The sequence below is a fragment of the Ranitomeya variabilis genome, chromosome 5 (genome assembly GCF_051348905.1).
Source record: "Ranitomeya variabilis isolate aRanVar5 chromosome 5, aRanVar5.hap1, whole genome shotgun sequence".
In the NCBI taxonomy this organism is placed as follows: domain Eukaryota; kingdom Metazoa; phylum Chordata; class Amphibia; order Anura; family Dendrobatidae; genus Ranitomeya; species Ranitomeya variabilis.
In genome coordinates, this window is record NC_135236.1 from 647,880,205 (window position 1) to 647,902,402 (window position 22,198).

At 42.1% G+C, this 22,198-nt stretch overlaps 1 protein-coding gene across 1 annotated transcript; it reads left to right on the forward strand.

Moving 5' to 3' along the window:
- Window positions 1-5,567: 5,567 nt before the first annotated feature.
- Window positions 5,568-22,198, forward strand: MYOZ3 (myozenin 3). Its single transcript, XM_077266344.1, has 6 exons — window positions 5,568-5,895; window positions 10,851-10,937; window positions 13,243-13,397; window positions 15,979-16,183; window positions 19,520-19,694; window positions 21,427-22,198. The coding sequence occupies exons 2-6, from the start codon at window positions 10,859-10,861 to the stop codon at window positions 21,611-21,613; spliced, it is 801 nt and encodes a 266-aa protein (XP_077122459.1). The 5' UTR covers window positions 5,568-5,895; window positions 10,851-10,858; the 3' UTR covers window positions 21,614-22,198.

The following is a 22,198-nucleotide window of genomic DNA, read 5'->3' on the forward strand; positions in this document are numbered from 1 at the left end:
GACCACATCTTTAAACAGAAGACCATTTATGGAACTCTTTGCGTGCGAAACTAATTCCTCAACCCTTAATGCCCCAAAGAATGCCAAAGAGAAGGCTGCTCTAAATAAAGTTATTTCATCCCCATTCCTACATACAGTGGGGCAAAAAAGTATTTAGTCAGTCAGTGCAAGTCTCCAGATCTCAACCCTATAGAAAACCTTTGGAGGGAGTTGAAAGTCCGTGTTGCCAAGCGAAAAGCCAAAAACATCAATGCTCTAGAGGAGATCTGCATGGAGGAATGGGCCAAAATACCAACAACAGTGTGTGGCAACCTTGTGAAGACTTACAGAAAACGTTTGACCTCTGTCATTGCCAACAAAGGATATATTACAAAGTATTGAGATGAAATTTTGTTTCTGACCAAATACTTATTTTCCACCATAAAATGCAAATAAAATGATAAAAAAACAGACAATCTGATTTTCTGGATTTTTTTTTCTCGGTTTGTCTCCCATAGTTGAGGTCTACCTATGATGTAAATTACAGACGCCTCTCATCTTTTTAAATGGTGGAACTTGCACTATTGCTGACTGACTAAATACTTTTTTGCCCCACTGTATCACAACCAGTATGCGCCTTAATTTAATAATTGATAAGATATTGGACAGCGCTTGGCCAAAGCCAGCATCTCCTTACGCCATCCCTTCACTATTTGTATCACCGCAAAAACATTTGTCTCACCTTTCTTCTCATGTAATTTCAGAAAGAAGGCTACTCCGGCTAAATACTTAGACACATTGCTTGCCATCGCACCTGTGTGTCTTAAGTCTTTTCAATAAGCTAAAGTTACCAATAGCAATTCTGCTACATCCTCTAGTACAATACCCTTCATGCATACCAAACAATCCTTCCAAACTTTTGCATATCCTTGCCATGTTTCAGCCAACATTGAATTCCATAGTAAAGTGACAAGTACTTTTCTATTATGCTCCATAAGAAATTTGGGCAAGGCCAACTAACAGGATCCGTTGACGGATGAAGCTGTTATGGTATAGGACATGGTTCATGTCCTGCTCTCTCAGGGTTAATATTGCTGGCCTCTCTTTGGATCGGGGAGGGGTATTTATACACACTCTGGACTAGGATTCCCTGTCAGCTATACTTTCGTTTAGTCTGTGTGTCTGACCCCTTGAGTGTATGCTCGTTTGCAATTGCTTGTTTGTTCTGCTGGCTTTCTGACCTTTGGCTTCCTATTCTGACTACCCCTCCATCTCACCCCTTGGTTACCTCGTTATCTCTTGGTTTTGATCTTGGCACATTTAACTACTCTCCAGTGTATTTTGTCTTTTCTGCACCACGGCGTCTGGTGCCGCCCTCGACCACCTCCTTCCCTGTGTCACATGGTTCAGGTCCTGTTTGCTACCAGGTGAGTTCTCCGGCACTCTGCTCTCAGCTCCCTTACTGCGGCGGGCAGCTCTCCCCGCAGCAGTAATACCCGGGAGTCATGACAGAAGCATTCTGAACCCTGCATTTGAGAACGGGATAGATCATCAGCCACAACATTTTGCGATCCCGGAACATGCTTGTCCTTCAACCAAATGTTATGTTGAAGACACCTACGCACTAAATGTCTTATTAATGTTAGGACGGGGGAGATGCTGACATTTGTGTATTGATAGCCAATACCACCGCTAAATTGTACGTCCAGCAAGAAATCCTTTTGTTGCCAATCTGAACACTTTGAAATTCCTTTCAGGAATGTGACTGATCACATGCTATTGGGAATAACTCCAGGACTGCCATGTCTGTTGTCAGACCTACCTCCGACCAATACTGTGGCCATTGCCCCTTACACCACCAATTTCTGCTGAAATCCCGCTGCACCCGTAAACAGGTTAAGATCATCACAACTCCTCCTCTTGAAATAGTGTTCTACTATTGAAGGCATGTGGAAATTCTCTCCAAACCAATAGATCATTCTTCATGTTCCATGCAACCCTGATAAAATGGTATAGTTGCAAAATACCCCTAGTTGCCAAAGACAATCTCTCGAAAAAAAACCTCTATCTATGGGGATCACCTTGCACACAAAATTCAACAAACCCAACAAAACCTGTAACTGGTTGTAAAGTGACTTTCTTAGCACCATTGACTTGAACCATGCTGAGCTGTAATTTTTTGACCTTATCTATCGTCAACTGGAAAACCAACTGGTCTGTATCAATCTCTACACCTAGAAAGGTCAAACATTTGCCTGACCCCTCAGTTTTCTATTCTGACAGGGATCACCCAACTTCTACATCAATCCATCTCCCATTTCAGTCACCATTCTAGAAAACAACAAAGCATCTCCAAATAAAAAGAAAAAATAGAATACCCCATTGGTAAGCACATGTTGACAACATTCTCGCCTTCAAAATAGCAAACAAGCAAATGTAAACACTCAACATGCATCAGCAGAAGCCTAAAAGTAGCTTCAATGATCGATTTCACCAATAAAGCGCCTCAACCTGCTTCTTTGACCAAGAAAATTGCCCTATCAAAAGAAGTGTATCTCACCACTGCATCTTCTTTGTATATTATGTCATTGATGGATGATCTCGGAGGGAATGAGAAATGATGAATGAGGTGGTACTTGCCAGGGTCCTTGCTTGGTAGTAAAGTCTAGATTTTCAAAAGGCGGGAAAATGTCCAGCCATCCTGCCAACTGCAACCTCCTTCATCAATTTTTCCCTGACTAAAACTTTATTATTCTGAACTGATTTTAAATTCAAACTGAACAATGACACTGCTGAAAACTGAAAAGCTATCGGGAAACCCCCATAAAACCCTTCCAGAAGCACCTTTACTTCCTCACTCTTGGAGTACCATTCTAGCCAGTACAGAAAAACTTCCTTTTTCATCAGCATTCTCACTTGCACTGGCGGCACTCATTCTGGTGTTCTGCTTCTGTCTACGGAAGCACCGCAACACTGCATGTGCTCCATCACGTACTGTACATTCATTTTTAAACTTACACGTGTCATAGAATCGTCAGTGCCCTTTGTTGTATAACCAACATGTCTCATTAGGTCTGGATGAAATTGCTACTTGGGACTGTCCGTTGGAAGAGGTACTAACGGGAAAGGACCGTTGTTGTGGGCGTTGGGCTAAAATTAATTGAATCCAAACATCCATAGCTTTTGTTGCCCAACCCACACCTGGACATAGCGCCAGATGTCAGCAGAACTCCTCATCGTATTTCTGTCATGCCTACCCCCCATGTAATTTATTAGCACTAAATATGGTGTCATCGTAAACCAACAATTCTGGACCTCTCTCCAGGTGTAGACGACAGAACTTGTGAGACAAAACTATAAAGGCCTGTAACCAGTTACCAAATGTTTTAGCCACTTTAACCTTCCTGTCACTTCTTTCAAACGAGTGCACCTTACCGATGGTCACCTGATCGGAGGAACAAGGGACCAATATCAATATACTCTCCACGTCTAATCTTTTCCCTTGTTTCTCTGACCAGATAAGTACCAAAGAAGCCATTCCACAAAAAACAAATTCCTGCAAACTAAACCTTGAGACATGGAATCCACTCAATGCTGAGGAGGAAACTCCCCACCCGTTAATAAAAGGTGGGTTACTTTGCCCATGTTCTTGGTTTAAAACTGCTAGTACAGTCTGTAAAGCAAAGACTAAATCCTTATTTGAATTGTGTGTTAAGTGGTGTGGATCGTGCCCGTAGCACGGGGCGCGCACCCTCCAGACGACTCTGGATCTGCATCCTCGATGTTGCACCGGCTGGCTCTTCGGATTGTACCTCTAGCAGTCTGAGGTTCCTTGTGGTGAGGACCTTCTATATCACTCTCCTGCATCCTGTGGTTCACAGCTACTGCCACCTCCGACCCTTGTATATTCCTGCCTGGTTCACAGCCTGTACGCTGAGCTGTGTGTTGTCCGATAACATCATCAGTGCGCACCCGACGTCTTCTGGTCCCCGGCACCAGACTAGAGCTCAGGTGATCTAGGCCTCGCGTGCAGTCTCAGACGACCGCAAAGAGAAACACTTCCCTGCACAGCCCCTGTGGACTCTAGAGGGGGTGAAGGCGATAGGAAACTCTGCAGCCAACCTATGCCCTCCTGCCAATCTTCTCCCGTAGCTGCTATTCAAGCTGGACCTCTTAGTTTTCAGGTAAAAAAAATTACTGAATGGCTGTTGGCACCCTTTTCCTTCTTTTATCCCTTTATACTATACCAATAAATCCATAGTGCAGCCCCCGTTAATTCCAGCACTTTCCATTAACCCCCAAGGACCTAAACAACTCCCTCAGTTATAGGCCCTTTGTTTAACGACTTCAGGGCCATATAAACCTCTGTTTCAAATTGGACCATCTCAGTTTACTACGTTCCACTGTGTCTGAATTCTTAGGTCAAGAACAGACTGATCTCAGAGTAGAACATCTGCATCCCTAAAAGCTCAGTGCCTTCGTTCTTCATTATGTTTCAGTGTTGTCACTAACTTCCATAGCCCATTTGGGGATGCAGTTGTGAAGCGCCAGTAATGCTTTTTTCCTTGATCCCAGCTTTCAGGAGTAGCAGCTGTAAGTCAGTGGGGTCCATTTTACTGTAAGCCATAAGCTGACATCATAAGTGACCTTTGTGGGGCTGAGACAACAGAAATGATATGTGGGATTTGAAGCACATGTAGTTATAGTGCTAAGAGAGATTGTGCGCCTAGTGAGTCAAATGCCAAATACAGAGGCTTGCTATGAAAAATAGCCAAGGACTGTGCCTAAATCAACCCCTAAAGATTTAGGAGAGACTATAAGAATGGGATGGATAGCTTGAGTGACTTGGAAAATTTGTGGTCCTGGGCAGCAGTAGTGTAAACTTCTGGTGTTGGGACCAACAGATACAAAAAGATTGGAGAAGGGCACAGTGAGGCCTTCAAGAAGTCAACTTGAGAAGTCCAAGTGTGATTAGAGGAAATGTTATTGCGTGGGAGCCAGTGGCAGTGTTGTAGGTAATGTTTTCAACCTGTTGCTCTCCAGATGTTGCAAAACTACAGCCCTTAATATACGTAAACTAGTCAAGCCCTTCAAGGCAGCAGAAGATGAAAAACATGGCATAATATCGTTACACAGACTGAAGATATACAGTACATGATAACTGGTAACAAAGATTAAGATAACCTTTTTAAGGCAGTTGTAATAGCAAGACAAGAGCTTTTCCTTTCAAGAAATTTTTTTTATCAAGACTGGAAGCCACAAAAATTTATAAGAACTAAAATTTTGGTAAAACAAAAGTAGATGAGTGGTCAAATTGTAATTCCACCATAAGATGCTTTAAATCTGTTTTCATTTTAAAGATTTTATTTGAATTATTAATTTTAGACTTTACATTGCATTTGGTCACCAGTCAACATCAGTAATAGACACCTAGCAACACAAGCACTTAAAACAAGAAAGCCATGATGATCTTTACATATGGAGTGTCGTCTGCGCTATCTTTACCCCATCACCCTGTAATAGTGACATTATGTCATTAGAGGATGTCCCACAACAGCTATCCTAAGACCGAGTCAAGGGTGAGATGTGAGAGTGAGGAATGAGGCTCCGAACGAGAAGGTAGATGGAAAGGATAGTAACAAGTAGAAGAAGACAGTAAAGAAGTAGCATAGCGGGAGGAGGCCCTCAATGAAGGAGATAGACAGCAGCAGATGCAAGACTTCGTAAAGGATAGTAATACAAGAAGTAATACACCAGCGGATAAGACAGAACTGTCACAGCATCCAGCGGGGAGAAACAGCTGAACGTGAGCAACAGAAGAAAATTGGCAAAAAAGGAATACAAGAAACCAAAATTATACACAAGACAAGGTCATATATCAACATCTGAATTGGAAATAATCATTCCATAAACCAGGTGAGATTATCAACTATATGACTATAGTAGACTGTACTCCTTGGTAAAATCAATTAGAGGCGTTAAGGGGGCACACCATTATCTTTAAGCATTGGACACCTGAGTTTTAATTCAACTGGTACAACATCAGCTTGATGTTTGTATGTTTCTGAGCTCAGGAAACATGTAAATTGGCTTCTTATAACAGTGACCCTAAAACACAGGAGAATCAGCGTCAGATTATAAGGAGGGCACTAGGGGTACTCCAATATCCATAAAGTGTTGCATTCACATCGGGAAAGGGTGCACTATGCTTAATTTGAAAGACAATTGCCCCCATTTTCTGCCTTAAAAAACACCCGGACATTTTTGTGCAACTCAAAATCTTGCGATTTTTAGTGTTATTATGCCAGTCCAAGCCAACTTTGCCAGAATGAGTGAAACTGGGGTGGGACGGAGTGAAGCAAAGTCCGACCCATCAAATTCATCAGAATTTGCGCCACAAAAGTGGTGTCAATTACTCCAGAGATGTAAGAAGTGAGCAGGCCAGTTCTAAAATGCACCACATTCATTAAAAGGTATGGGTCTGTTAATGAATTAGAGGCATCTTAGTCCACCGAACCTTTCGTTAAGACTTAATAATTCAGGGCCAATGTGATTGGCAGTTTTATTTTTGGAGGACAATATGGTGGCCCTATAATAATTTCAACAGCATACTATTGTATTGTGGGTACAATTGAAACAGAAATATGACACCTAACAGGGGGCAGCAGGTTGGGAAGTTTGTTTTCCAGGGAAGGTGGTGCTGCAAAAGCAGGGAGCCAAAAATGTATGTACAAAATTTAAGAGAGGTCTTCAAGTCACTATTTATATATGGTAGTTGTGTATTCACTGCTCATCTCGAGGACCCCAACTGCTCAATAAAAAAATGCAACCCCTAATGACCGTTTGGCAACTTTATGAACCAGAGAAGAGTTGGCCATTATATGTATGACTGTAATAGCAGGTCACAAGGGGTGAGGGATTAGAAAGTGGATCGGGTACCCCATCAACAAACCGTTAATCCAGGTATCTCCACCAATGTTAATTCTGCACTGAGAAGTGTAGTTCTTGTAGGGAAAAAGTTAATTGAACACCACATTGATTTATTAGATTTCTTTAGGTCATCATGGTTTCAACAGCAAAGTTGCAAAATAATTACCTGGGGTATACCACAGACATACTGCCACACCCACAGGTACAGTTAGTACGACTGCCACAACACAAATGTGATATATACTCCAATATATTCACATCATATCTTTATTGCTTTTTTTTTGCAAAAAAGCGTTTATTTTCCAGGTTTTTTTTAAAAATGTGACAAAATCATAGTAAACTTGTATGGAGACAATCAAACTCCAAACTGGGTACCTGTAACGTACTCCATGGACCTGTGGCATGTACCCAAAACTAGAAACACTGGTATAGAGAATATATGGAAAAATTTAAAATAAATAAAAAAATAAAACCTTCATTGTTCCCTAAAATACAACTCAGTTTAGAGTTTGTCATCAGTATGGTCCATAGCAACCAGTCAGAGCATTGTAAAACGTGTTGGAAAAATAAAAGCTTAAATTTGGTTTCTATGAGTGACAGCAGTGACACTATTGCTCCAAATAGAAATGTGAACAAAACTTTTGATGTACTTCTCATTAATGTGGCGTTAATATGGTACCCATAGCGGTTCCCAAGTCATAATGCATAACAAGTGTAAGCCTATTAATGCCAATCAGAAACAATTGGGTAAGATTTACTATTTAGAATGTGTCAGAATTCTGACTTCATTTGCACAAAAAAATGTTCCTTACAGCACATTTGTTATGTGCTTTAGACTTTTTTTTAACTTACTCATCAGGGAACCTGGCCTGAAATACAACAGTGCATGCGAGCATTTTTGCACCACTTTTTGGAACAAAGTAAGTGTAGAGCCCCAGAGACCTGGTCGTTGCAGTAACGTCGCTCTGCCACTAAGGGGAGTGATGTTATGTCTGATTGCACTAAAGGAGTTCACCTGACCAGGTATCACAGTCACACATTACACTTCACACTCTGGCCACCAAGGGGAGCAAAGGGTTCTATGTATTAGGCCTCTCCTCACTCTGGTAAAACTGGCGGCTGGATAGGAAGTTAGAGAGAAGCTAACTGGGTTTTGCCCAGGCAACACCTAGTGAGAGAAGAGGTTGCTTGGGAAGATTCAGGGGGTCCCTGTCAGGGGTGGGATCCTGACAGAGGCCTAGCGAAAAGGACAGATCGTTACGGAGCCGCGCCTGCACTTCATTGCGGCGGTATCTTAAGAAAGGATAAGAAGTGAGGTTTATTGTGGAGAAGTGAGAAACGAGATCACAGCACAAAGGCGAAAGAACTAGTAGGAGTCGTGCCCCGAGATCGGCAACATTCTACTGAGGCGCGTAGCCGGTGGCCGGAACGCCGAGGAAGTATTGGGCTCCACTCATTACTTCAAACCAACAACAGGGCAGTTAATTATAGGTTGGCTGTCTCACCTAAATCACCTAATGAAGACAACGGAGGCAATTGTGGGAGAGGGGCGTCTCTAGGGTCCCTATAAAATAACTCCAGGCCTACCCCGTCATACGGGTGCGTCCTATCCATATCATCTGGGGGACGGAGAGAAAGAACAGAAACATACACAACAGTTGTGAGGACTATCCCGTGGTGCTCAGCAGGGAAGTACTACAACACCCAGGCGCTAGTAGGTAGGCACTGATTTCCACCTGCAAAGGGAACTCTGGATGTGCCTTCGGACCGGCCGGTCTCAGCCAGCCCTGTTAGCAGTGCTCTGGATTGCGGATGCCGAAGCCTTCAGTAAAGAGGTAAAGAGACTGCAACCCTGTGTCCTCGTTATTTACTGCGACCTACACCACCACCTACACCTTTTAATGGGCGCCCCTTAGCAGGACCATGGACCAAGTCAGGCCACCGTGACATCCTCAGAACCGATAGACCCGGTACCGAGTACCCCTGCGTCTGGGGGCCGCTCCAACAGCAAGCCAATAGGTGTTGAAAATTTTAGCAAAGTATATAAAGATGACCCAAATTTATCATCCAGACTGAGATGCGGATTTGCATTTTACATTGACACTGATCACAAGGATTGGCCTCCATGTTAATTAATAGAACAAATCCTGACCTTTTCCTTGAAAATAGGTAGTGAGCTACTTATTTCAATGGTGGATTATTTTCTGTTGAATTATTGCTAAAATCCGTGTGAAGTCTGTCACATGTAAACAACCGAAATATATACTAAGAAGAATACCTGTCCTATAAGTACTTGTATAATGTCATTTACTATTATTCTATAATTATATAGACCTTTAAGCCTTAGTGCAAACTATTAATAGGTATGAGTATATTGTATGTTATGTACACTATGGTACATTCCAGTTGTCCTCCATGCTCTTCTGTAATGAAGGAGGCCATAAGACGTCAATGTGTCGTGCTAAGCACATTCTCCGTGTCTCGTGGAGCTTTATCCAGCAGTCCGGGAAGTCTGTATGCTCCAATATCTGGAAAGAAATCTGGGACAATCTAAATGTTGTTGCAACAGACTTTCATGTTGATTGGAGACAACTTAGAGTATTGTGCCATAAATGTCAACGTATAAAATTATAGGGGGTTTTATATCTTCTCCTACAAACCCCCTAAAATAAAAGAGCATCTCATCTAGGTATTTAAAGGGAATTCTAAACCAGAGAAAAGTAATGATCCGGCTCTATCATTAAACAAGAGTGGAAATCTCAGTGTGATATTATCCACACGTTAAAAAACAGTGAATAAGGTGGTGCTCTACTTCAAAGACCTCCAGCCGGGGGGAACAAAAATGATGACGTTCAATGAGGAAGAAACGCGCCAATCACCTGTTAAAATCACAGGAGTGGGAGCAGGCGCGGCCTGCCAAATGGTGGCTTTTTTGCTTATGAGAACGCTTCTATCAGTTCGCTTCTACTCGTTTGCGTATAGTTAGAGGGTTGTCAGTCACTGTCAGCGGGTGGGGCAAAGCTGCCGAAACCCACCTGTACGACTAGTCACCGAGGAACCTCAGTCCTCAGCAGCTAGTAAAAACACATTTTTCTCTAAAATGCTGTAGTGTTTCAGAGACAAACATACATGGATGTGATCGTACAGCCAGTGGCTGATACATGGTGCCCATTGTTTGGGCAGAATGTATCAGCTGGCAGATTCTCTTTAAACCAATGACACGCTGTTAGCGAGGCAGACAAAATAATCAAAAGCCTCATAGGTCAAATAATGAACCAATGGATGGCTGCCCGTTGATACCTGACCTAAGTTTCCCTTGAGACCCCACGTAATAAGCCAATCATGTAATCAGTGTCCGTCACTATCCTAAAGTAATCTTCCCCACAACCAGATCTTTTGGCGGGAAAGTTTCCCGCCAAAAAACTGTCCTGAGGAGATGACAAAATCCAGCTAGGTGAAATCCCAAGTGGATCCCTCCTAATAATCCAGGATTCCTTTATCTTGTTACACATATTAGTGAAGGCAGACGACATGGCGATACTTTTGTCATGGCGTCTGGTGTAGATATAGGAATAAGCCTGTCGAAACCAGTTACCAAACCTACAGTATGGCCAATTACTGTAACCATTCACTGCATTGTGATTAGTACATTTCAGGAAATTTATCCATAGAAAGCCACTCAAGAACAGAAACTAAAATGATGTCATTCAGCATCAAAAGCAGAATTACTAACTCTGCACTTTCTAATTAGCGGCGTTGTTCATAATCCGCCACCAAGCTCCAGCACCAACACTAATCCCTTCTCAGTCGCATGTCTTTACTTTTCCATCTTTGCTGTTAGCTCTGTCCTATGTGCATGAGAAGAAATAATACATTGTCTGAGGTAATAAACAGATTAGATAAAATGACGCTGTGGTGTAATTATCTTTCTTTATTTCCAGCCCAGACAATGTTTCCTACTTATGCAGACCTGGTGAAGGAGAGGAAAGGCCTGGCGTCAGCCATAGTCAGAGAAATAAGAGGGGAAGGTAAGAACGAGAACAAATAAAATCGCCAGTATGAGATAAGGCCAATTACCTAAGTCCGGAGCTCCAATGAAAAATCTGTCACAGGCTACCTTCCTGATATGTGTAAGGGCGCAATTACAGGAAATCGCTCCGAGTTTCATCTTTCAATTTTTACTATCTGAGTTTCATCAGATCAACAACAAAAAGTTTCTCTTTCATTTTTTGTCTGGCAATCAGTGAAAATTGACGGAATAGACTTGCATTGCCGATAGGCTCATAATCAGACACATGTCGGAGGTTTTGAGTGGAATGTTAATTCCACTAAAAATTAACGATCCCAAATGCCCATTCCTTCTCTCCCCTGACCTCTCTAGAGCATCGGGGAGGTCCCTATTTATGGGCTCAGTCAACTTTCATCTAACAAAAACCTCTCAAAATCCTCCCAAAAAATCTTCTGGAAGGATTTTTTGCCTGTAACATCAGGATGCCCCATTATCGGATTAAGCCCTGGTGGCCTAAAATGGAGGTAGGGTCATGAGTCATGACGAAAAAGGGCTCGTGCACAAGACCATATTTTTTATCTGAGTGCGATCCGAGAAAACATCAGATCGCACTCAGACCATTGCTATTCTTTGAGGCCGTGCACATGTCCAATTTTTTCCACAGATAGAGCTTGCCTGTAGAAAAAATAACATGTTTTACTCGATATTCAGATCGGACTCAGCCGTGCAAGTCAATGAGTCTGTGTAAATCATCGGACTGCAACTGAATAACATCTGAGTGCAATATAATTTCTACAGACTGACAGAATGGAGATGATGGAGACATTTCTTTCTCCATCTTGTTCTCATCTGAGAGAATCGGATCGCACTCTGATCACACTCTAATCAGAGTTGGATCAGAGTGTGATTAGCATAATCGTCTTGATTCTCTCAGATGAGAGAATATACACTCATGTGACCCTTGCCTAACTCTCATCCTCCTCCACGAGTGGGCAAAATATGATACTCATTACTGGGCCAAAAATTTAGGCAGGTGAGAAAAAAATGCTGTATAGTAAACATGTTTTCAACATGTAGAAATATCAATAGTTTTTTTTTATCAATTAACAAAATGCAAAGAGAAATCGAAATCAAATCAATATGCGCTGTCTTTTAGCTACACGCATACACAGGAACTTGTTCCAAACATCTTCGATAACTGACCACAGATCTTCTGCGGATGTGCTTCTGCCAATCCTTATTACTTTGCAGCATTTCTTCCTTACCTGCCTACAACTTTTGCACAGTACACTACCTAAGTAGTAGAAAAAAAACAGCTCACCAAGGCTCCAGGTGCGTAGAAACCCAGAATTCATGGGACTACATTGCAACATGCGAAGAAAAAGAGGTTCCAGCCTCATGGAGTAGCAAATGTCTTTATTTGAAAAATTGGTTAAAAAAATTCCATGTAACGCGTTTCGAACATCACTGAATTCTTTGTCAAAGCTTATAATCTTTGACAAAGAACGTAGTGACAATCGAAACGCGTTACATGTAATTTTTTAACCAATTTTTCAAATAAAAACGTTGGCTATTCCATGAGGCTGGAACCTCTTTTCCTTCACAGTACACTACCTCTTTCGCGGGACAGTTTGCACCCTACTCCTTATCTACAGTGGAATACCTAAATTTGCCGAAAATATCTTGACTTTTAGATATGTTCTGTGGGACAATTACGCAAAAATTAATATGGTTTAAAGTTATGACCCCCTATAGGAAACTTGTCAACACTCCCATGTAGAGTGCCAAAAATTTGCCAGTAATTTCATCCGATCTTTTTGTAGGTTTTTCTTCTTTATGACACGATGAATTACCCCATTATCACCCTACCAAAAATGGTGCATGCAATGCAATAAGAGGCTTTTTACGACTTCTCAAACATTCGCTTAGAATCTTTCAAACAAATTGTTGAGCGAGGCGTGAAGGTGTATAAATTACCTAACGCATTTGGAGAACTTTATGTACTCCATTTTTCAATACTTATTGCTTAGCAAATATACTTTTCTTTTTTAAAACCCGTGAAATGTATCTGGACATAAGAATGTACCGTAAGTCAATAAATTTGGGACGTTCTCAACACATTTCAGATAGTTCTGCTATGTTCAGAACAGCTGGAATTTTATTGCTCCGTCTGGCACAGTAATTGGAGAGGCCGAATATTCCTATGCAATGTGGAAAATGTAGTCGGAAAGGAAACAGCGCCATCCTGTGCTGGAAGCTTGGTATATATTCTGTACGCCATGGGAAATCCTGCTCATTGTTTTCTTTTGTTTGTTTTTTTACAGAGCCTTTGCTAAACCTAGGCAAAAAAGTTAGTGTCCCCCAAGATGTAATGATGGAAGAACTCTCTTTGCAGCGCAATCGCGGCTCTTGTATGTACTTGGAACGGCAAAAGCGAGTGCAAAGGTTCACATTTGAGTACCCCACAGATCGTATCAATGTGAGTATATACAGAATGTGTCAAATATATAGTATATGCAAATGCTTCTGAAATACAAATTAAGCATATTTGCATATCGTGTTAAAGGGATCGCCCACTACTTTCACCAGAAGATGGGCCATCAATATCTGATCAGTGGTGGTCTGACACCTTGCACCTCCACCAATCAATTGATAATGGCACCAGCCGTGAGTTCTCATAAACACACCAGCGCCGTCATTTCGATGGTGGCCGCGGCCGGGTACTGCGGGTCCTCTCCCTATTCAAATGCTTAGCGGGTGAATCTGTAGTACTTGGAGCGACCATTATAGTTTTGAAGCTCCACAAAACATTGTAAAGTTGCTTTATTTTTCATTTTTGATGGATTTTATTGATTAAAAATAACGTATATTTTAATGGTGTACATAGCCTTCTAGGTAATTGCATAACTAGAAATCGAAGCCTCACTGGGATTAACAGTTATGCAATATGTTATCTCATTGGTATCCTTGGGTTTTTCAATATTAACCCCTTCATAACCTTGGGATTTTTCATTTTTGCGCCTTCATTTTTTTCGCTCCCCTTCTTCTCAGAGCCATAACTTTTTTATTTTTCCGTCAATATGGCCATATGAGGGCTTGCTTTTTGCGGGACGAGTTGTAGTCTTGAATGACACCATTAATTTTACCATATAGTGTACTAGAAAATAGGAAAAAAAATCCAAGTGTGGTGAAATTGCAAAAAAAAGTGCAATTCCACAATAGTTTTTTGGGTTTTTCATTTACCATATTGACTAAATGCTCAAACTGACCTGCTATTATGATTCTCCAGGTCATTACGAGTACTCAGATACCAAATATGTATAGAGGTTCTTTTTTTATTTAAGTGGTGAAAAAAAATCAGAAATTTGTAAGAAAAAAAAATTGCCCATGTAATTTTCCGAAAACCGTAGCGTCTCCATTTTTTGGGATTTGAGTCTGGGTGATGGCTTGTTTTTTGCGCGCCGAGTTGATGTTTTAATTGATACCATTTGAAGGTAGATACAATGTTTTGATTGCCTCTTATTGCATTTTATTGCAATGTTTTCTCATCACGATGTTTACCTATCTGATCAATTTATTTTATATTTTGATAGATCGGACATTTCTGTACGCAGCGATACCAAATATGTGTATTTTTTTTTTTTTTTAATTGTTTTATTTTCAATGGGGCAAAAAAACCCCTTTTTTTTTTACTTGCTTCTAGAGATTGGCGGACCCCTGGATGTTCAGGTCCAGAGGGTTCAGCCAAACATTTAAAAAAGGTTTGGGTTTGGGTACCAGAGCATTACCCGGTCCTGAATACAAAGGTGACATCAGCCTCACAAATATGAAGCCCGCTTGCCACCGCAACAGGACAATTGGGAAGAGCCGGGAAAGTGCCAGAATTGGTGCATCTAATAGATGCACCTTTTCTGGGCAGCTGCGGGCTGCTATGTTTAGGCTGGGGAGGGCTATAAACAAGGCCGCTTACCAGCCTGAGAATACCAGCCCTCAGCTGTCTGCTTTAGCTTGGCTGGTTGCCAAAAATGGGGGGGCCCAAGCCGTTAATTTAAATTAGTTATTTAAATAATTTTAAAAAATGGAATAGGGACCCCACTATTGATAACCAGCCATGCTGACACTGACAACTGAGGGTTGAAGCCCCCAGCTGTCAGTTTTGCTGGCTAGTTACTAAAAATACAGGGGAACCAACGCCATTTAAAAAAAAAATTATTTCTTTTGAGCGCAGGCGCCAGTTGATAAATACTTTTTACCTCTGATCGCAGCTGCGTGCTCATGCTGTCATTTGATAGATTGGGAACCGCGGCTGTCTGACCAGCGGTAATGATTTTACCGCCTATCAGAGGCAGTGTTTGCCGTGCTGTCATGCCCATGACAGAGCAAGAAACATCTGATGTTCGTGGTGCCGATCCGGAACAGTAGCACGGACTTCCGAGTGAAATCCATGTTCGGGGTCCGAGCCTGAAAAGTAGGTGTTTTGTACGGTCCCCGGACTTTACTGTTCGGGTTCGCCCATCTCTACTTGCTTCAATAGTTTCCTTAGGAGACTTGAAGCTGCGATCATTCGATCGTTTGTGCTACACATAGCAAGGCTTAGAAATCACAATCTCCTATGAATGCCGGTCATGAGCCGGTGTTCACAGGATATTCACTATGATAGGCACGGTGGTCTTCTGCAGACCTCCAGCTGTAATGACAACCCATCGACGCTACGCAGTCATGTGCAGGGGTGCCAGTGAGGAGGACTTGTGACATGTTAAATGTCACAGTCAGTGATTAACAGGAGCATTTAACTGGTTAACAGCCGCAGGAGGATGTCAAATCCACCCGCAGTTGTTAGAGGCACATGACAGCTGATCAGATCAGCGGTAATCTGCCGGGAAAGATGCAGGCTCAGTGCCAGAGCCCGCATCAAAGGCAGGGACACGACCTTTGACGTACCTATATGTCAAAGGTCGTGAAAGGGTTAAGGGCCTCATTGTAGTGGTTGAGCCCACACCACAAAATGGCTTAAACCAAAATGTCTTCTTCATCATGTCATCTTCATTTCTGTTTCTCAGGCAGGGGGCAATGTGAATTTCATAAATGCTGACCAGACACTTGCCAATGATGTATCTGGCACACAAGGAGTAGATGGAAAGGAAAACTTTCGTTCAGAAATACATATAGTCCCAGGAAGCAACAAGACTCCACCCAACGTTCCCAAGAAGTCTTTAAAGGTTTTACAAAAGAAAATGTCTCTGAATCCAGGTGCTATAGCTCCAGGTAATTCTAGTTAATTAACAAGTCTTAAAATGTATCTGTCAACAGATTTCACACTACAAACTGCAGATATTATTAATAAACCTCTCAGACCGGATGAGGCTGTTGCGCTTACTTTGAAAATCTATGACATAATGGTTATATAATATTTTTCAAACGTTTTCTTGTCTGATGTTTTCATGAGCTGGACTTAAAAAAAAAAAACAACTAATTTTAATAATAGGAAAGAATAAGTTTCAAAAAGGATCAGCCATTCTGTCATGGATTTTCACAGTAAGTACACCAGCTTCCACATTATGACAGCGTTGCCAACATTCACAGACGTTCTATAAATATATGAGATGTTTGACCAATGTCTGTTATATTTTTGGTCGGTTTTTGGACGGTTTTAATGCAAATTTGTCAGGGAGGCTCCTGGAAAATGGGTGGACTCCTTGAAAATATAGGTCTCTGCTGGACTCTGAAGAGTTTGCAAATGTAATGCAACTGCAAGGCAGTGGCACACAACCTCCACCAGGGGGTGCAGGTAAGGGGAAAAAGGTAGCACTTACAGTGTAGCACCACAGTGCAAAGCGTGAAGCGCCACTAGGAGACAGCAGACTAGTCAGACAGGCAGGTCAGCAACAAACAGGAAGACGAAGTACCAGAGGTCACAGCAATGCACGTGGTTAGAGACAAGCCAGAAATTGGAACCAGATGTGAGCGCGGGATCCAAAACGTGAGACAGAAGACGTAGTCAGGGTACAAGCCAGAGAGTCAAAGCCAGACGGGAAACGTAGTGACAGAGACGGAAAGCAGGAGGCAGGGTTCAGAATTCAAGCCGAGTCATACACTGTAGGAAACCACCAAACACACACTAAGTCAGGGATAGGGAACGGGTCAGGCACAAACACGGGTAGTCAGAGGCATCAAACAGAGAATTTAATTTCATGGAATTCCACATAAATCTGTGATAAAAAAAATTGTGTCATGATCCTACCAGCTGTAATAGTGGCTCTGTCCAAAGTTGCCAGGCAGCTGTAAAAAGGCTTCCACACACAGGCTTTGCGCTAGCTACTTTATCGGTGCCAAGAGAGCCCTGGCCTTCATATTTTAACCTCTATGCAGAGATATGGACATACAAGTGATTCTCACTAAATTAGAATATCATCAAAAAGTTAATTTATTTCAGTTCTTCAATACAAAAAGTGAAACTCATATATTATATAGAGTCATTACAAACAGAGTGATCTATTTCATGTGTTTATTTCTGTTAATGTTGATGATTATGGCTTACAGCCAGTGAAAACCCAAAAGTCATTATCTCTGTAAATTAGAATACTTTATAACACCTGCTCGAAAAATTATTTTAAAATCAGAAATATTGGCCTACTAAAATGTATTTTCAGTAAATGCACTCAATACTTGGTCGTGGCTCCTTTTGCACCAATTACTGCATCAATGCGGCGTGGCATGGAGGCGATCAGCCTGTGGCACTGCTGAGGGGTTATGGAAGCCCAGGTTGCTTTGATAGCAGCCTTCAGCTCGTCTGCATTGTTGGGTCTGGTGTCTCTCATCTTCCTCTTGATAATACCTCATAGATTTTCTATGGGGTTAAGGTCAGGCGAGTTTGCTGCCAATCAATCACAGTGATACTGTTGTTTGCAAACCAGGTATTGGTACTTTTGGCAATGTGGACAGGTGCCAAGTCCTGCTGGAGAATGAAATTTCCATCTCCAAAAAGCTTGTCGGCAGAGGGAAGCATGAAGTGCTCTGAAATTTCCTGGTAGACGCCTGCGCTGACTTTGGTCTTGATAAAACACAGTGGACCTACACCAGCAGATGACATGGCTCCCCAAACCATCACTGATTGTGGATACTTCACACTAGACCTCCAGCGGCTTGGATTGTGGCCTCTCCACTCTTCCTCCAGACTCTGGGACCTTGATTTCCAAATAAAATGCAAAATGTACTTTCATCTGAAAACAACACCTTGGACCACTGAGCAGCAGTCCAGTTCTTTTTCTCCTTGGCCCAGGTAAGATGCTTCTGGCGTTGTCTATTGGTCATGAATGGCTTGACGCAAGGAATGCAACACTTGTAGCCCATGTCCTGGATGTGTGTGGTGGCTCTTGAAGCAATGACTCCAGCAGCAGTCCACTCCTTGTGAATCTCCCCCAAATTTTTGAATGGCCTTTTCTTAACAATCCTTTTAAAGCTACCACACTTTTTCCCTCCACTCAACTTTCCATTAATATGTGAACAGCCAGCCTCTTTAGCAATGACCTATTGTGGCTTACCCTCCTTGTGGAGTGTGTCAGTGACTGCCTTCTGGACATCTGTCAAGTCAGCAGTCTTCCCCATGATTGTGGAGCTACTGAAACAGACTAAGGGACCTTTTTAAATGCTTAGGAAGCCTTTGTAGGTGATTTTTGTTAATTATTCTAATTTACTGAGATAATGACTTTTGGGTTTTCATTTGCTGTAAGCCATAATCATCAACATTAACAGAAATAAACACATGAAATAGATCACTCTGTACGACTCTAAATAATATATGAGTTTCACTTTTTGTATCAAAGAACTGAAATAAATTAACTTTTTTATGATATTCTAATTTAGTGAGACCCACCTGTGCATTGTGATCCTGAGATGAGACCTGAAAGCAGCTGCTGGCCGGTGAAGTAGGCTGGCAGGAAAGTCGGGTAGCTGAATCAAAACTAGAAGCGCAGAAAAGGGACAAAATCATCAGGCAATAGAAAAGCACTAGAACTGCAGAAGCTGAGCACTGAGGTGTGTACCTTGTAAAGGGCTCTTATAACTGGCAGTGAGAGTCAGCGGTTCTGGAGTTTAAATAGAGGACACCCCTGCAGGGTGTAATACAAAACTAGACAGGAAAAGCTCCCTAACTGGACAGCATTAAAAGTCTGAGGAAGTAAACAGGATGACCACCACGTTGTTGCCCCGTGTCATCCGAAACAAAGCGGAAACAAAGAGGACCGGTACCAGCATGAATGTTACACTTGCCAACTTTTTCATTCATTGCTTTGTGAGGAACACACTACTGGCGTTGCACACAAGAAACTTTCCAAAAATGCTGGATTCAAGGAGGTTTCAGAGAGGTTTTGGAAGTCCAGGAGACAGGAGATTTTCTAAGGAGTAAGAAAGCAACTAATATTGACCCATTGTTAATAGCGCCATACAGTACACAAATAACACATTGCATTACATGCTCTTTGGCTAAAGGAGAAAGAACATTAAAATAACATTTAGAACTTGTCTTCTTTCTTGTCTTTGTAATTACCATTTTACAACTGTGGTGGAGCGACTTCTCATTCCGGTTATTATTTTTGATCACAGGTTATTCTGGGCCATTGAAGGATATACCGTATGAGAGATTTAACAGTACCGCCATACCCAAATCATACCGGTCACCTTGGGTAGAAAGCTACACTGCTGAGCAAATCTTACAAGCTGATGCACTGCCACCTCCCCCACAAACACCTCTCAATGTCACATATCGCACATATAACAGGTATGTTAAGGGGACTTGTTTTAAAGGTGTTGTAGCAAGTTTGGGAGTTATCCCTTATAAGTTTGATAGGGTATAATTTCCCGATCACTGGGGTCTGACTCCTGAGATCTCCACGATCCAAGAGCCCCATCTGAATAGAGAGGTGCTGGAGGCCACATACCTCTCTTCATTCATTCTTAATGGGAGCAGCAGTCGAATGTGTCCAGCGATCCCAATGACCGAAGTGACAGTGCATGCTCGGTTTCCATTCGATTCAGACAGCCCCGCTCTTGACTTTAATGGGGGTCCCAGCAGTCGAAATCCTAGTGATCGGGAAGTTTACTGTACCATTGTACCTGGAATGCAGACTAGGAGAGTAGAGTATGTCACCCCACACCATAATCCCAGGAGTAGGACCAGGGTGAGGTTCTATCATGAATGGCTATTAATGGCGTTGCCCACTTGGTCCCCAGTCCAATCTCCATCTGTTAATACATCCAAGACAAAAGCAGGACTCATCACTGAGAGGATAGACCTTCATTCATTCTGATGCCTATTGCCGTCTTGCTTTGCCTCATGCTTGGCCTTTAAGAGCGGAGGCATGAAGTCAATACGACCTGTAACTGGACTTCTGGCTCTTAGCCCAATGTTGTGCAAATGTCTTCTGATGGTTTGTGTAACCATGTTTGACACCTTAGGCCCCAATTTTACTTGCAGTACAGAATGGATCAACTATGATACCAGTGGTATGACCATTTTTCCAAAATGTCCAATACGACAACACCAGGCTGCGTGTTGCCTGTGCTACTGTGAGTAGCCTGCATGTCCCAACTGTGCTACTATGGCCTACAGCATCGCCCTAGATTTGTCTCTCATTGAGCATGTCTGGGACTTCATTGATCAACAATTGCAACGGATCTTGATGATCTGTCCAAGTGCATTCAGCACAGCAGAACATTCCTCAGACGACCATTAGTAACCTCACTGATAGCAGCCAAGGTGTGTAAGGGCGGAGATTCCTGCTCGTGGCCCTCATACTCCATACTGAATAAATGGAGATGTTTTGAAACGGTTGCTTCCAGTTTTTCATAATTTGCATATCATTGTCAATTCATGTCTATGCATCCTGTGATTTCCAGAACTCCATGACCTTTCCTTCTTGGTGTTGCAATTTAAAATGTTGAGGAGTGTAGAAAGGGAAGCAAAAGTTCCTCATGTCTCTGTGTGTGCTGTGTATGGGAGACATCAGAGCAGCTAATTTCCACCCACTAACTTCTAAACTGCAAAAACTGTAGGACACAAGCCAAATAATGTCCAAAAATACTGTGATTTCTCAAGAAGTTAACCTTCATCTAGCTCATGTACCATACCCTTTTACTGATGACATTCCCATAATTTCTTAATCTATTACTAGTTCAGTGAGGCCGAGACCTATTTGTCTCTTATCCTGCCATCTTTTGCTGTTTCCTACATTTCCAAGTCCAGAGGGTCCAGACTTGTTTGTTCCTTTCCTTACAATTTATTGTAGAAGATCTGAGTGTCACCCAACTGAATAATGTGACTGCGGTGAGCCCTATGCAGGATCACACTTCCCATGGGGACAACTGATGGTAACCCATGTAGGCCGTAGAACAGTTGTCTCTATGGACATGTACCATTTGAACAAATTAGTCAAAAAGGCAATATTCTAATAATATATCATGAGTGCAAATTACTTTGATTAGTAATTAATCTTATTTTCTCTCGTCTTCAGAACGCCAATCCCCTTTGGAAGTTTATCCGTGGTTAATGGTGCCGATGCTCCAAATATTTTTGAAGAACTACAGGCTCAGATTGAGGAATCCACTAGTGGACTGGACCTCATGTGTCGAAGGCCCAGCTTCAACAGAGCACCACGAGGGTGGACAAATAAATATGTCCCGGAGTCTCCGGACTTGTAGGCTTGTATCTGCGGATACATCAAATGCCGATATGGAGATTTCTAAGGGGTAACAGGCTTATTGGCCACTGCTTTGTATTTCTGTGCTTGCTTAATATGATCCCTGATGCAAATTTGAGGTCAACGATATACATATTCCTTGATGGAGAGATGGAATAAGAAGACTCTTCTGAACTAATTAATGGTCTACTGAAAGAGAGTTGAGGTGTTGGGTTTGGGTCTTTGTGTTGAGGGGGTTATCAGAATACGGGAATTTGGTGGTAAAGACCAAGGATCAGTATCAGTAGACACAAAGTAGACGTGTAGACGTATAGACCTCCACCATGTTTGGCAAATGGGGCTTCCTACACCTAGTACATCTGATGGATGATCATGGTGGCCATACAAGTGTAAATCAAGTGGAATCCACCTCTCCTTCATGTGACTGAGATAGGCGGTCAAATTGGGGTCCTTCACCAACTTTAGTCTAGTCTGGAGGTACACATTCGGTTATTTATACTGCCTAGCAATTTTCGTCTTCCATCATTTTTTACACAGGGCACAAATGCATAGCCTCTGCATAATAAACTGATCCTTTAAATCTTTA